At 47.8% G+C, this 15,848-nt stretch overlaps 1 protein-coding gene across 6 annotated transcripts in view; it reads right to left on the bottom strand.

The window, feature by feature from the left end:
* Nucleotides 1-14,379, bottom strand: part of GRAMD4 (GRAM domain containing 4) — a 101,112-nt gene extending 86,733 nt beyond the window's left edge. For 2 of the 6 annotated variants that reach the window (XM_082239685.1, XM_082239686.1), the window contains exon 1: nucleotides 7,554-7,712. In XM_082239685.1, the coding sequence (XP_082095811.1) occupies nucleotides 7,554-7,582 (29 nt within the window). In that variant the 5' untranslated portion in view covers nucleotides 7,583-7,712. The other 4 variants (XM_082239687.1, XM_082239683.1, XM_082239684.1 and 1 more) reach the window with 4 other exon arrangements.
* Nucleotides 14,380-15,848: the final 1,469 nt, after the last annotated feature.

Here is a 15,848-nt window from a genome sequence, read left to right as displayed (position 1 = left end):
AACAAGCTGTGCCCCTGGGATGACACATCTGTTCAGGAGATACAACAGCTAGTAGGAGAAGCAGAAGAAAAAGCCAAGTGTCTGGAGGGCAGAGAAGAGACCCTGAACCCCCCCCCCATCACAACTGGAAGGAAAGGGCCCTTGCGCCTGCCATTGCTAGGAGACGACTCCGTGGTGCGATTTTATTTATTTAATTAACGAATTTGCATACGGGCCTTCATCCAAAGATCTCAGGGTGGGTGACAGCCTAAAAATGCAAAATTAAAGCGCTAAGCAAGAACAGAAACAAAAGAAACCCATAACACACACACCCAATTTCAGAAAAGATGGACAGCCATTTTTACAGAGTTTTACAGCTTTACAGAGTTCCAGGGAATCTTTGATCGGCATGCCATTTCTAATCCCCCAATCATACTGTATCTCAGACTTAAAAGTGTCACGTTGCACCCAATTCTTGCTTTCTGCAGTGGACCTTAAGGGGATGCGGGTGGCGCTGTGGTCTAAACCACTGAGCCTAGGGCTTGCCGATCGGAAGGTCGTGGTTCGAATCCCCACAACGGGGTGAGCTCCCGTTGCTCGGTCCCAACTTCTGCCAACCTAGCAGTTCGAAAGCACGTCCAAGTGCAAGTAGATAAATAGGTACCACTCCAGTGGGAAGGTAAACGGTGTTTCCGTGCGTTGCTCTGGTTTGCCAGAAGCGGCTTAGTCATGCTGGCCCTGTGACCCGGAAAAACTGTCTGCGGAAGCGGACAAACACCGATTCCCTCGGCCTGTAAAGCAAGATGAGCGCCGCAACCCCAGAGTCGCTCACGACTGGACTTAATTGTCAGGGGTCCCTTTATCTTTATAGTGGACCCTTGTGTAGTCATGGACCTCCTAGATCATAGGTAGGCAAACTAAGGCCCAGGGGCTGGATCCGGCCCAATCCCCTTCTCAATCCGGCCCGTGGACTGTCCGGGAATCAGCGTGTTTTTACAGGAGTAGAATGTGTCCTTTTATTCAAAATGCATCTCTGGGTTATTTGTGGGGCATAGGAATTTGTTCTCTTTTCCCCCCAAAATATAGTCCAGCCCTCCACAAGGTCTGAGGGACAGTGGACCGGCCCCCTGCTGAAAAAGTTTGCTGACCCTTGTCCCAGATCTTTTCCAGATCTGCTGACTAAGCTATAGAGTAGCTTCTATGGCTTCATTCATTTCTGAAACATTTCTGGCACAAAAGGTATTGACCCTATTTCCCTGCACAGGCTCTCCGCTTTCAAAAACGCCACGTTCTTATTGATTCTGGAAGAGAACCAGTGGACTGAGTGGTATCATTCCTAAGTATTCTCATGACACTTGTGTCCCAGCTGTTGGCAATGGCATTGACAATGACTTGAATTTATTATGACTAAATATTGGTTCTGCTGCTCTAGGGTGGATGGATGGATGGATGGATGGATGGATGGATAGATAGACAGACAGACAGATAGAGATAGATAGATAGATAGATAGATAGATAGATGATAGATAGATAGATAGATAGATAGATAGATATAGATGATAGATAGATAGACATACACACACATCATTTAATTACAGTGGTACCTCAGGTTACATAAGCTTTAGGTTACATATGCTTCAGGTTACACACTCCGCTAACCCAGAAATAGTGCTTCAGGTTAAAAACTTTGCTTCAGGATAAGAACAGAAATCGGGCTCCGGTGGCACGGGCTCCCTATTGACCCTATTTCCCTGCACAGGCTCTCCGCTTTCAAAAACGCCACGTTCTTATTGATTCTGGAAGAGAACCAGTGGACTGAGTGGTATCATTCCTAAGTATTCTCATGACACTTGTGTCCCAGCTGTTGGCAATGGCATTGACAATGACTTGAATTTATTATGACTAAATATTGGTTCTGCTGCTCTAGGGTGGATGGATGGATGGATGGATGGATGGATAGATAGACAGACAGACAGATAGAGATAGATAGATAGATAGATAGATAGATAGATAGATAGATAGATAGATAGATGATAGATAGATAGATAGATAGATATAGATGATAGATAGATAGACATACACACACATCATTTAATTACAGTGGTACCTCAGGTTACATAAGCTTTAGGTTACATATGCTTCAGGTTACACACTCCGCTAACCCAGAAATAGTGCTTCAGGTTAAAAACTTTGCTTCAGGATAAGAACAGAAATCGGGCTCCGGTGGCACAGCGGCAGCAGGAGGCCCCATTAGCTAAAGTGGTGCTTCGGGTTAAGAACAGTTTCAGGTTAAGAACGCACCTCCAGAACGAATTAAGTGCTTAACCTGAGGTACCACTGTACTATACTTCATGTGATGATTGGTGTGGCCAACCTTCCACAGATTTAGTATCAGAGAAGGAGCTCTCGGCTACACCCAATCTCACCTCAAACAACCCTTGCCAGCTTGTTTGCAGTCAGCCGTCAGTCATCAAGCACTGAGTAATAGTGACACGCAGGTGTAAAGAGCTGCATGTGAACCTTCCGTATCAACAAGCAGTCGCGAAAAGGCTACAGGGAAGAAGCCATTTTCAGAACGTCGCTACTTCTTTCAGGAGACAAAAGGGCACAAGTGGAGGAGTGTGTTTATTCTATGGGACACACAACCTGGTGCCTCCTGAATTCCATCATCTCTTGACCACTGGCCATGCTGGCATGGACCGATGGGTCTTGTAGCCCAACGCATCTGCAGGGCTCCTATAGATTCAACCCAAGAGTTGAAGGACTCCCGCATTATAACAGAATGTGTGGCACATCTCATAGGCCTGCAAAATTTACAGTCTTATCAAGCTGAAAACAGCCCCTGTGAATAAACCTTTGATCCCATCACACGCCTAAGGGGATCAAGAACCTGGAAGGCTTGATCCTTCGCAAAGCACATAGGCTTTGGGCACAAGATTATTTGCAACAAGAGAAATTAAACATCAGCCTGGAGGTTCTTGGAAGGTGCCACCACCCTCAGATTATGTCAAGATGGAAGTGTGGTGGTACAATACAGTGCATTAGCAGTTGCTAATTCTCTCTTGAAGATCTTACAGAATGACAAGGGAGAGCAATGGGCCTGATCCCTCCCTCTCCCAGCCACCTGCCTGGCCCTGTGCTAACCGTAAGCTCTCAATCCCAGTTCATTAGGTTCATTAAAGGGACCCCTGACCATTAGGTCCAGTCGTGGCTGACTCTGGGGTTGCGGCACTCATCTCGCTTTATTGGCCGAGGGAGCCGGCGTACAGCTTCCAGGTCATGTGGCCAGCATGACTAAGCCGCTTCTGGTGAACCAGAGCAGCGCACGGAAACGCCGTTTACCTTCCCACCGGAGTGGTACCTATTTATCTACTTGCATTTTCACGTGCTTTCAAACTGCTAGGTTGGCAGGAGCAGGGACCAAGTAACAGGAGCTCACCCCATCGCGGGGATTTGAACCACCGACCTTCTGATCGGCAAGTCCTAGGTTCTGTGGCTTAACCCACAGCGCCACCCGCGTCCCTTAAAGCAGTACAAAAGATCTGTCTAGTGATGGTGGGCGGCAAATTTTCCAGCACTGTGTTTTTCCCGTGAACATTTTTCCATTGCTTAAGTTCATCAGTAACAAACGGATGCCGACTACGAATACAGTATTAGACAAGCTTGGTGGTCGCAAAGATTTTTAGCTTTGCTTACTCAGTACAAGTAAAACGTAACGAACTACGTCAGAGAGCTCTCTGAGGCACCATAACAACATCCTACACAAACTGCCCTCATTTCCAGAAAACCAACATCAATGGGGAGGCCAAAGCCATTTACTTCTTGGGAACGCTCCATTTGACAGATATTAAGAACCCTGCACCAAATCAGCCTTTGTGGGAAACAGACAGAACCCCACAAAACTGTGCTCTTATTCTCACTGGGGGTTTTTGCGTTGTGTTTTTATTTTGCAGGTGCAGGAGCACAGTATGACCTGGTATAAATAAGACAGTTTTTATACTCATCCCTCGAGAACAGCACTGTCTACTCGGACTAAACCCAGCTCTCCAGAGATTCTTCTCCATTGCCTGCCACTTTGTACACACACATGCTTGCAACACACACTTTGGCCCTTCAGAGAAAGAACCTATGGGGTGGTTGTCTAGCAGAGCATGGTTGTGTGGACACTTAAATAAGAGTGGGGTGCAAATCTCCCTCCAAAGACAATGCAATCTGTTAAAATGCTTCTTCTCCAAGTTGACATCTTCTTCCACTGCACCCGGTCACATTGTGTATCTCCTGGTTCAGCTAAGTCAACATTTTATCTCCACCAAGCTATTACATAAGTGTCCATTTCCCCTTGACTCCAGAAAAGAACACAGGCTCCAAAGAAAAAGCTCAAAGGAATCCAGCAGCGGCAGCCGACTCACATGATCACAACTTGAGAAATGAAGGATTAGGGAAAACAAGACCGGCAAGATTTAATACACAGCTTTCCAAACTGGCTTCCCCCCCATCAGGGATACTCCCCCCCCCCAGCTTTTTGTACAGCACTGCAATTTTGAAACTAACACTGGACTAACCATGGGTAGAGAACCTGCAAGTCATGGGTAGGCAAACTAAGGTCCGGGGGCTGGATCCGGCCCAATCGCCTTCTCAATCCGGCCGATGGACAGTCCAGGAATCAGCGTGTTTTTACATGAGTAGAATGTGTGCTTTTATTTAAAATGCATCTCTGGGTTGTTTGTGGGGTACAGGAATTTGTTCATTTCCCCCCCCCTTCAAAATATAGTCCGGCCCCCCACAAGGTCTGAGGGACAGTGGACCAGCCCCCTGCTGAAAGTCCTCTGTATGCGTTCATATTCCAATTCCCATCAGTCCCAGCCAGCAAGGTCAGAGAAGTTAAAGAGCTGTGATCCTACAACTTCCCCATCCCTGCCCCTCGCTACAGTGACACAGGTCCTAGAATTGTCGCCAATGTGTAGAAAGCACCATTTCAGCCCTAAACCCTGGCAGGCTGGGCAAGATTAAGTAGCCTTTCTCAAACTTGGGTAACCAAGTGTTGTTGGACTACTACTCCCATCATCCCTAGCTACCAGGGCCTGTGCTCATGGATGATGGGAGTTGTAGTCCCAAAAAACCTCTGAAGAGCCAAGTTTGAGAAAGGCTGAATTAGACAAGCCCATTGCTGCAAGGAGTGTATCTGCTCAACATGCTGGGAGTTGACCAGGAAAATAAAAGAAAATTGCGTCCTTCCAACTTTAATTGAGCAAAAGACTATGGGCAAGTATGGCAATTATTTAAAGCTTCTAGATTAATCTAGCTGCTAGGGCCTGTGTCTCACTTGCTGTGGTTCTTTGCTTGACCACCAGGCAAGAGCAGAGGAGTCTCTATTTAAAATTGACCGTGTGAATGCAAAGGAGTATATCCTGTCTTTTAACTGATAGATAGAAGGTCTGTTCACTCTTATGGGAACAAAACTCTGAACATACAACAAAGACATGCCAACTATGAGGCTGAAGAATCTAGGAACTCAGTTTCAACCCAACAACTCTGCTAGGAACTCTATCAGCAACCCCCTCAGAACTTATTCTTTAGATCAAGGCTGTGATCTAACTAGATCTAGTACTGTGTTTTAGAAGAACTTTGTGCAGACAGTGTTTGTGATGGAAATCCTATCCCCTGTGTGAACTTAATGGAGATCTGTTAAGAGTGCTCTACTGTACAAGAAGACACATAAAAAAACACACCATTAACCGCAAAAGAGCATTACAAAGAACGTCATCCACCAAAGGTTCAAGCAAAATCCTCTCCAGGAGTGCACACACATACACAAATAAATTGTTCAGTCCGTAATCATGTGACTACATCTGGCAAGGGGGATCAAGCAGCTCAAGCTTGCTAATAACTGTTAATTATGTGTGAGGTTAGTATTCCACTCCTCCTCCAATAAGGCTGAAAGATCACAACAACCTTGTGAAGTAGGGAAGGCAAACCAGTAGTGGTTCTGCCCAAGGCCAATGAGCAGCCTCCATTCATGAGTGCATCCAGAATCCTTCCAGCTATCAGGGGATACAAGGGAGAATAGGAGGGATCACTTATCTACAAAAGGCATTTACAACTTTGATATCCAGCTCACGGGACACTGTTCTCTTAAGTCACTGGCTCATAGGCAAGATTTTGCCATCACGTACAAGCTGTGGCAAAAAAAGTCCCCTTGCTACTAATGCGGAGAGTGACGATGTCACACCCCACGGGGAAACAAAGCAAAGCAAATTGCAACTTTTAATGAAAGGGCACACTGGCCTTTCGTGTTGCATGGGGAGCGGAGGAGAAGGCAGGCAGGGATCAGACCCCTTCGGCCAGGAGCCAAATCGAAATAAACCAAAGCGCCACTGACCACAGCACGCCTTCCCTGACACAGATTGAATCTCCCCAACAAGTAAACAATTCCCATGCAACCCACATGAGTGTCCTTCCTCATCTCATTCCCTGGAGCAAAATTCAAAATAACCCCACATCTACCACCAGCCCTTTACACACACACACACACACACACACACACACACACTTAACCCTTCCTATTCCAGAAAAGCAACCTTATTAACCACATGGCAAAGCAAGAAAAAAAAATCACAAAAGGGGGGGGGAGACAGCTGAGAGGCACAAAATATGGACAAAAGGCATTATTATTATTATTATTATTATTATTATTATTATTATTATTATTCCCCACCTATCTGGTTGGGTTTCCCCAGCCACTCTGGGCGGCTTACAGCACATAAGAACCAGTACCTCCACTAAAAGGAGAAGAAATGGCATTCCCTCCTGAAAACTGAACCATCTCTCTGGCCAAGATATTGTCCATCATTCCTACAGGGGTTCAGGAATGTAATTCTCTTTAAAGAGGATGGCGGGGAGGCGGAAACTCAGCCAAAGGCAAGGCATAAGCGACAATAGTAACAAGGGGAAGGGAAGACTATATGGCTGAGAAGAGGTCAAAGGAAGAGGAAAAGCGGTTCCCAGGAAACCGATGAAGCTCCTTGCTTCCGACAGAAAGAGGATTCAATCCTCTGGAAAAACCGAGGCTTTTTTTTTTAGATGGTTAGGAATGGGGTCTCCCCTCCCCAACCTTAATAATGGAGGAAATGGAAGAAAAAGGGAGCGTAGCAGCGGATTAGAAAGGCTTAGCCGAGAGCCGTGCGTAAAAGCAGGGGGTGGGGATTGCTTCCTTGAGCCGACCTAAGGAACTTCGAGAGACCCACAGAACGAGTGGGGCGATCCCAAGACAGATGTGGGGATAAGAGTCAGTCGGAGGGGGAAGGAGGGGGGGCCTCACACTAGCAGGCTCGGTTTTGGGGGGCATTAAAATGTGGGCCTCTCCAAAACTGCCTCGGTGCGCATTGGCGCTTAGGGAACAAAAGGGGGTACCAAAAAAGGGGGCTCCTTTGGGGTCGGGAAATATTATGGGGTGGATGAGGAAGGGGCTGCGGGGTCCTTCCCACATCAGGAGGAGGCAAAATAAAACACAACCCAGAGAGACGGGGGTGGGATTGGCGGGCGAAAGTGGGAAACAGGAGCGCTTTGTTCCTTACCCGGCGCGCAATTCGGACCAAACTTTCATTCACGCTGCCGCTCCGGCCAGGTCCGCGCTCTGGGCTCCGCTGCTCCGGCTCCCGCTGCGCCACGGACCCCTCGGCGGGGACAGCAGCAGCAGGTGCCCGCCCGCCTCGCCTCCTGCTCCGGCCGCCAGGCCCGCCGCCGCCGCCGTGCCAAGGCCGTGCCGTGCGCCCTGCGCAGCCGCCGCTGCCGTCACCGCTCGCCCCCTTCCTTCCAGCGCTCGCAGCGGCAGCGGCAGCATCCTCGGCGCGCAAAGGGGGCCGGCCGGCCCGCGCGCCGCTCCGCCTCCTCTCGGGTGATTGGCGAGGCCGCGCGCCTCCGCTGCGTGCCGCCGGGAGGAGGAGCTCGCCTAACGCGCGCGCACGCACGCGCGCTCCAAGGGACGGCTGGCTTTGGCGGGAAGGGAGCGGCGGGGGTCAGTTGCTGCCCCATGCCCGGGGGCGGGTGGGGGGAGTCGAGGGCTGCTCCCCCCCTGTTAGCTGCATGAGTTTTTGATCCTTTAATTAAACGGCTGTTAAGGGACGGATTGTACCACGCATAGAAACTAGGGGTCTTCGGTCCCCCCCATAAAATATTTGAGGGGGCTGCCTCCCCCAAACTTGATGGGCGTTGCCATGCAATGCGGCGCGTGATCAATTGTGCAGGGCGGGATTTACCTGGACACCACCCCCATATCCGAGCACAATTCAAAGTGCTGGTGCTGACCTTTAAAGCCCTAAACGGCCTCGGTCCAGTATACCTGAAGGAGCGTCTCCACCCACATCGTTCTGCCCGGACACTTCTGGCAGTTCCCTTGCTGTGAGAAGCCAAGTTACAGGGAACCAGGCAGAGGGTCTTCTCAGTAGAGGCACCCGCCCTGTGGAACACCCTCCCACCAGATGTCAAAGAGAAAAATAACTACAGTGGTGCCTCGCAAGACGAAATTAATCCGTTCAGCGAGTCTCTTCGTCTAGCAGTTTTTTCGTCTTGCGAAGCAACCCTCTTAGCGGATTAGCGCTATTAAAGGCTTAGTGGCTATTAAAGGCTTAGCGGCTATTAAAGGCTTAGCGGATTAGCAGCTTAGAAAAAGGGGGGGGAGCAGAAAAAAAGCGGAGCACTCGCAAGACGTTTTCGTCTTGCAAAGCAAGCCCATAGGGAAAATCATCTTGCGAAGCAGCTCAAAAACGGAAAACCCTTTCGTCTAGCAGGTTTTCCGTCTTGCGAGGCATTCGTCTTGCGGGGCACCACTGTACCAAACTTTTGGAAGACATCTAAAGGCAGCCCTGTTTAGGGAAGCTTTTAATGTTTAATAGATTATTGTATTTTAGTGTTTTGTTGGAAGCTGCCCAGAGTGGCTGGGGAAACCCAGCCAGATGGGTGGGGTATAAATAATAAATAACTTATTATTATTATTATTATTATTATTATTATTATTATTATTATTATTATTATTATTTTGTATTCAAATTGGCACCCCTGGTAGTGTGGGCAGGGCCCCACCCTAAATCAAGTAACTGATTCTGTCCGATCTGCAGTAATTTGTAAAAATCGATTAAAAATAATTGGCAAAAATGAATAAATAAGTAAGTAAATCAAGTGAGTAAATAAAAAAGTAGAAAAAATCGGAATGCTGTATTTGAAATGTTTTCATCGATTTTTCTGAGCTCTTGAGGTCAAAAGGAAGAAATCTGAAATAGCTGTTGTTGAGATAGTTTGTTCCAAATCCGCTAGGCAGAGCCAGGGTGGATCTACACACGGGGGAAATGCAATAAGTCAGACATTATTAGATTTTATAACAAAAGAGAAAAAATCCCCATGGAAAATAGCGTTTTAAAATTTTCTGCTCTCTGGCGCCATCTGGTTGTTGCCTGCTTATAGCGCATTCAAATTGCTGTTTCTTTACTATTGTAGCTGAGTCCCCAGACAGGGTTGATGACAGGTGTGTGTCCTGCCCCTCCAAAAAAAAATCCGGCTACACCCATGGGTAGTACCTTTGGTGGGGGACATGTCCTGCTAATGGGCTCGCCCTGGAGCAAAATACAGGCCAGCACAGGACTTTTAATTTTGCCGCCGTATCGACCCAACTAAAAGTACTCATGGTGTATCAAGAAGAAAAATATGCAAGCCAACTTTCCCCCTGCAGCCTCAGTCCCAGGGGCATGTGGCTCTCCCAGCCTTTGTATGTGGCCCTTGGAATCCTCCAGGCCATGCCCCTAAGTGGTTCTGCCTGCCAAGAATGCCTCTTCTTGTCTGGATGGAAGACAGGAATGTGAATGTAGAAACTAGCCTATGGGGTGCTATGGGGTGTTAGGGGACAGGTACTGTCTCTGGTGTAGGACATGTCATGTTCCTTCTGGAGTAGTTTGTCCACCTTTGGTCTGTACTCAGCTCTCACCTGTGGTTCCTAATAATAATAATAATAATAATAATAATAATAATAAATTTTATTTATACCCTGCCCTCCCCAGCCAGAGACTGGCTCAGGGCGGCTAACACCAGTAAAATTACAGTAAAAACATAAGGGGGGATTTAAAATACAGGTTAAAATGGAATTTAAAATGCAGCCTCATTTTAAAAGTAGCCCATAGATCAACCATAAGGGGAGGGAAACATAAGGGTCAGACTGAGTCCAAATCAAAGGCCAGGCGGAACAGCTCTGTCTTGGAGCTCTGCGGAAAAGTGTCAACTCCCGCAGGGCCCTAGTTTCTTGTGACAGAGCGTTCCACCAAGTCGGGGCCAGTACTGAAAAGGCCCTGGCCCTAGTTGAGACCAATCTAACCACCTTGCGACTTGGGACCTTCAAAATGTTGTCATTTGTGGACCTTAAGGTCCTCCGTGGGGCATACCAGGAAAGGTGGTCCCTTAGGTACGTGGGTCCTAGGCCGCATAGGGCTTTAAAGGACAAAACCAGCACCTTAGACCTGACCCTGTACTCCACCGGGAGCCAGTGCAGTTGAGAAAGCACTGGATGAATGTGATCCCGGGGCAAGGACCCCTTTAGGAGCCTCGCTACGGCATTCTGCACCTGCTGGAGTTTCTGGTTCAGCTTCAAGGGCAGCCCTGCATAGAGCGAGTTGCAATAATCAAGCCTGGAGGTGACCGTCGCAGGGATCACTGTGGCCAGATCAGGGCGAGAGAGGTAAGGGACCCACTGCTAGAAGCTATCAGCATGCGGCAGCGACCACAGTCCCGGGAATAGCTTCGACTGGCTGCAAAGATGGGCTCTAGTGAATTGAGTGGACAAGACCAATAGCGTGTCCAACGGTCAAGAGGGACTTTTCTGCAAATGGGGCTCGTCAACCTGGGAAGGTAACCCATCTGGAGGAAGGAAAACTCTGAACCTAAACGTCTGCTGCCTTGCGAAATCACTTCGGGAGAAGGAAAGGTTAAGGAGGAACCCTGCACAAATCCAGAGTGGAGTCCCTAAGGCAGTTGGGTGGTGCCTTGTGGGCCTTATTCTGGCAACTCCTGCAGCCAAGCTGGCGCCAAACGTATTGCTCTGCTTTCCTTCAGACCACACTAGTGAGGCCAAGAGGGGGGTCTTGTTTTCTGGGCAGCCCAGGAGCTCCATACAAGGTCACTCAAGTTCTGGTTTGACTTCATCCCAGAAGGTGCACTCCATTGCCTCTCGACAGACGGATGCCAAGCACTGTGACTATATCGGTGTGCATATCTCAAGTGGATGGGGCAGCCCTTCAGTTTCGGATGGCAGCAGGTATCATCTTAGAAGAAATCTTTCTGCAGGGGAGCACATGAACTTGTGTCCAAAGTACACGAGTTTTTCAAAGGTCTGCCGTCCGATTAAATGGGAAGTGCATCTTCCGAATTCAGCAGAAGGGCTTTAGCACTTATTAGACTTCCAGCTGCCCTAGAGCCATAGTCCTCAAGCATGATTGATGGAGAGTGTTATTTCCAGGGGGAGGGATTAAGGCAGATTGAGAATACAGTGGTACCTCGGGTTACAGACGCTTCAGGTTACAGACTCTGCTAACCCAGAAATATTACCTCGGGTTAAGAACTTTGCTTCAGGATGAGAACAGAAATTAAATGGCAGTAACGGGAGGCCCCAATAGCTAAAGTGGTGCTTCAGGTTAAGAACAGTTTCAGGTTAAGAATGGATCTCCAGAACGAATTAAGTACGTAACCAGAGGTACCACTGTACCTCCATTTGTAGATCCTACCCATCGCTTTCTTTCAAAGCCACCTCAGCCCAGGTATGTGAAAGTGAACTACCAAAAAGTTCTGCTTACCAGAAAAAGGGCAACAGCAAGCAAACGAAAAATCATTTTATTAGTCCAAGTGTGGAGAATGAAAATTATTAACAGACAGGGGGTGCTGGCATGTCGAGGTTTGCAGAAACCAGCGATTATGTTTTCCTATTCTGTTTTGGAGAGGCATAAAGTGTTCCAGGTGTGTGACCTCTAAATACAGATTATTTTGCTTAGTCATGAAAGAGCAGCACAACCACAACACATCATTTGCATTTTCTGGATGTGAAAAATAAATGATTTATGGCTAGGGAGGGCATGTGTTCTTTGAGAAAGCTAGCTATCCTATTTTCCCATGTCTCTTTCCCAAGCAATCTAGATTAGCCCCGATTCCTGCTTAGTCACAGTGACTCCAGGATAAATGTGTTTATTTTATCTAATGCAGGAATGTGGAACCTGTGGCTGACAGAAGTTGCTGGACTCCAACTCCCATTAGCCCCAGCCAGCATGGCCTTGTCTCATGCAAGGGGCAGCGAATTCCAATAATCACATTGCGGGAGAAACTGTGAAGCCAGCCGATGCCCCTACATAGCATGATGATGAAAACCAGATATCGCCCAAAACAGCCATCAACTCTTAGGATGAATTCTGTTCCCTCAAGCAACTTATCAGCCCTTGCTTTCAGATGACAAAGGAAGTCATATGAAATATATATGCTGCGCTGTGCTTTTATGTGAATTCAAAACCCATTGTCCTTTATCTTTTATTCTGAGGTTGCCTACAGGTATGTGCTAACAACATCTAACCATCTTGCTGGTCCCACTGAGAGAGAACATGCTGTCCCCGCTAGCAACCGAGAACTGGAAAGCTGACTGCATAAAACCACCATCCCCCAAAGGCTTCCCACTGGGCTCCCAACATAGCTCCTGAAACTTCCACCCCACTACCAAAGAACTATTTCCCACCTCCGCTACTCAGCCAAGATTCTCCTCTTATTAATCCCCTCTTGTGCCTGAAGTCAAGACACAAACAGAAGGGAATGAGCCCGTCAAATAGATAATTGGGGGGGCACACCTGTTGCTGTTCTCCTTTCGCTTGCATCTTGGCTCCTACGGGAACTGCCCAACATCTTCAGAGATGGAGGGAAGCACACTGTGGCCTTTGCCACCGACCCGAGGACCAAGGGTCAGCCAGAGATGGCACCTCCTACCTCCCAGAAATAGCATCAGGCAAGGGGAAGACCGACCTGGCCCCATCCATCGGCCACGCGAGGAGCAGCGGCTTCGCTTCCCATGCCAGAAAGAACACTCGGCTCCAACTGTCAGTTGTCTCTGCCAGAAGCAGGAGGCAGGGAGAGAGATAATCTGGCCCCATCCCACTAGCCGAAGGAGAAAAAGGCACCAGCAAGGGGAGATCACCCAGGAGTAGAGGCCAATATATATAGATCAAGACTTCATACCAGCTTAAAAAAACTATTTTCCCCCCTGTCTGCCTTTCTCTTCTACCCCTTTCCCCTTTTGTCTCTTTCAGTCTTATTCTCTCTCTCTCTTTTATTTATATCTTATATAAATGCATCTATAATAGATGCGAAGGGACGCGGGTGGCGCTGTGGGCTAAAGCCTCAACGCCTAGGGCTTGCCGATCGAAAGGTCGGCGGTTCGAATCCCCGCGGCGGGGTGCGCTCCCACTGTTCGGTCCCAGCGCCTGCCCACCTAGCAGTTCGAAAGCACCCCCGGGTGCAAGTAGATAAATAGGTACCGCTTACCAGCGGGAAGGTAAACGGCGTTCCGTGTGCGGCTCTGGCTCGCCAGAGCAGCGATGTCACGCTGGCCACGTGACCCGGAAGTGTCCCCGGACAGCGCTGGCCCCCGGCCAATAAATGTGAGATGGGCGCACAAACCCCACAGTCTGTCAAGACTGGCCCGTTCGGGCAGGGGTACCTTTACCTTTACCTTTATAATAGATGCGAACAATAATTGTCTGGAAAGCGGCATAAAACATGCTAAATAAATAAATGAGAATGAGTTGATTGGGGCAGGGGAGCCAAAGCTGTTCCAAATGTTTTTTTAAAATACTGTATATGCCCCCCCCAAAAAAAATGAGTTGCCAACTAGAAATGCCCCAGCCCAGCTCAAGTTTGTCGTTATCGTTTAGTCGTGTCTGACTCTTTCTGAATAAATCTACAAGCTTGTACTTACTTCTGAGTGGACATAAGCTTGCCCTGTTAATGTGACTAACTGTAACTAGATCCAGGGCCCTGCGTTCTATACTGCATATTTATTTGATGTTCTATATTGCATTGGATGACACAGTGTTCAACTGATCATACACAGACAAGCTCAATTCAGTCTAAATCCCGGTTGCACGTTTGCCATGCAATATTTGCCGCTTGTTAAAATACACTACATTTCTCCTGCGCCTCTCTAGCACACACTGCTTAGGCATAGACAATATATTTCATCATTTTCACCTGCAAACTGTTTAGCTAACAGTTCCAATCCCACACATGCCTACTCGGAAGCAATGAGTTCAGTGGGGCTGACTCCCAGGTTACTTTGATTGCAGCCTTAATTTGAGTAAACAATAAGCCATACCTCATTATTGGGTTAGATTTAGCCTCTGGTCCTGCTTGTTATCTGAAGTGATGTATCCTTCTGTCCCTGTGCAGGAAGCGGTCCTGTCATCTTTATATTTCTGCTTTCTCGGGGCAGTGGGGATTTCCCGTCCCCACCCACCCACCTCCACCGTGACGCTGACTCAAAATGTTCCCGTCCTCGGGAACGCTGTCGGCTTTCATAACACATTGTGTCCTTTGCTCACATAAAATCCTTGCGTAGTAACTTCATAAGGCAGTTATGAATTAAGCGGCAGTAAGAGAGTGAGGGCAAGCAGGCTCTGAGCTACTCAACTGGGGAAGAACAAACACAGAGAGGGAACGTTGAGAACACCACCTGCCACTTACATACATGTTTTCCTTCGGTCTCCATTTGCTGTTAGTAAAGCTCACGTTTCTTAAACTGGCAAATCAGCTTATTTGGACTGTCTGGATCTTCACTCCAATGTTTCAGCGGCTGTTTTCCTCCCTCCAATTTGCTTCTCATATGTCACAGAAGCTGTCCCCCTTGTAGAAAGAGCTTACTAATGTCCCTTGTGCATTTCCCACACCCTTTCCATTTGTTCCCAGGGTCTGACATGCAGAGAAATGACAGCTTATTTGCCTAACAGCGCATTACATCTATTTTTTATATAACACAGCTTTCTTCCTTTCCTCCTTATTCATTCATTTAACTCTGCATTTTTGGCTCCCCAGCAGCATAAGCTGTCCACGTGACTCTTGGAAATGTCAAATAATAAAATACAATACTAAGTATTGTTGCACACTGCCACAATCTCCGAGCAGCGTGCTATTTTGGGGTTCCAAGTGCTCACCTGGGGTTCATGCTTCCTTTTCGAATGAGGCACAGCAGAGACAGTGGCGTCTTTATGATAGATGGTTTATTTGCACACACACATACAACCTGAACCTATGATGGAGGAGTTCACAGTATTAACAGGATACTTCTCCCGTAGCTGCAACCTCAGATTCAGACAGGAATTCAACATTGCTCTCTGACTCTCTGCTTGCTGCTTTGCTTCTAGGTTGTGCCACAGCAAACTCTGGTCTAAAACTTTGCCCCCACCCATTTCGCATCTGGCACAGATTCCCCCCATTCCCTTTGTGGGATGGGGAACACATAGCAGTCAAGTACAACATTCCTAGAGTGAACATGCTTGGGGATGCTTTGTACCAGCCAGAAGAAAACTTCCTGTTTCCTCCTGAGCTGGGACAAACTTCCTCTGCATGTGACTAGAGGAGGATGTGGTCTAATCTGGTCCTCTCTCTGCCCGGGAACAAGAGCAAGACAGGGAGTACACCTCTCTCTTTCGGCTCTTCTCCATTTTGTTTTTCTGTGTGTGAGGAGAAGTGACTGCTTGTTTGTAGTCACTTAGAAACTAACTCCCTTATGGGATAGTTCCACATGTGTATATACTTTTGTAACATAAGTCTGCCTTCAGGGATCTAACTGTGAACTGAATGAATGT

Source organism: Podarcis vaucheri (genome assembly GCF_965113315.1).
Source record: "Podarcis vaucheri genome assembly, chromosome: 10".
NCBI classification, from domain to species: Eukaryota; Metazoa; Chordata; class Lepidosauria; order Squamata; family Lacertidae; genus Podarcis; species Podarcis vaucheri.
The sequence above is the reverse complement of the archived record's forward strand: the minus strand, read 5'-3'. Positions and strand labels throughout refer to the sequence as shown.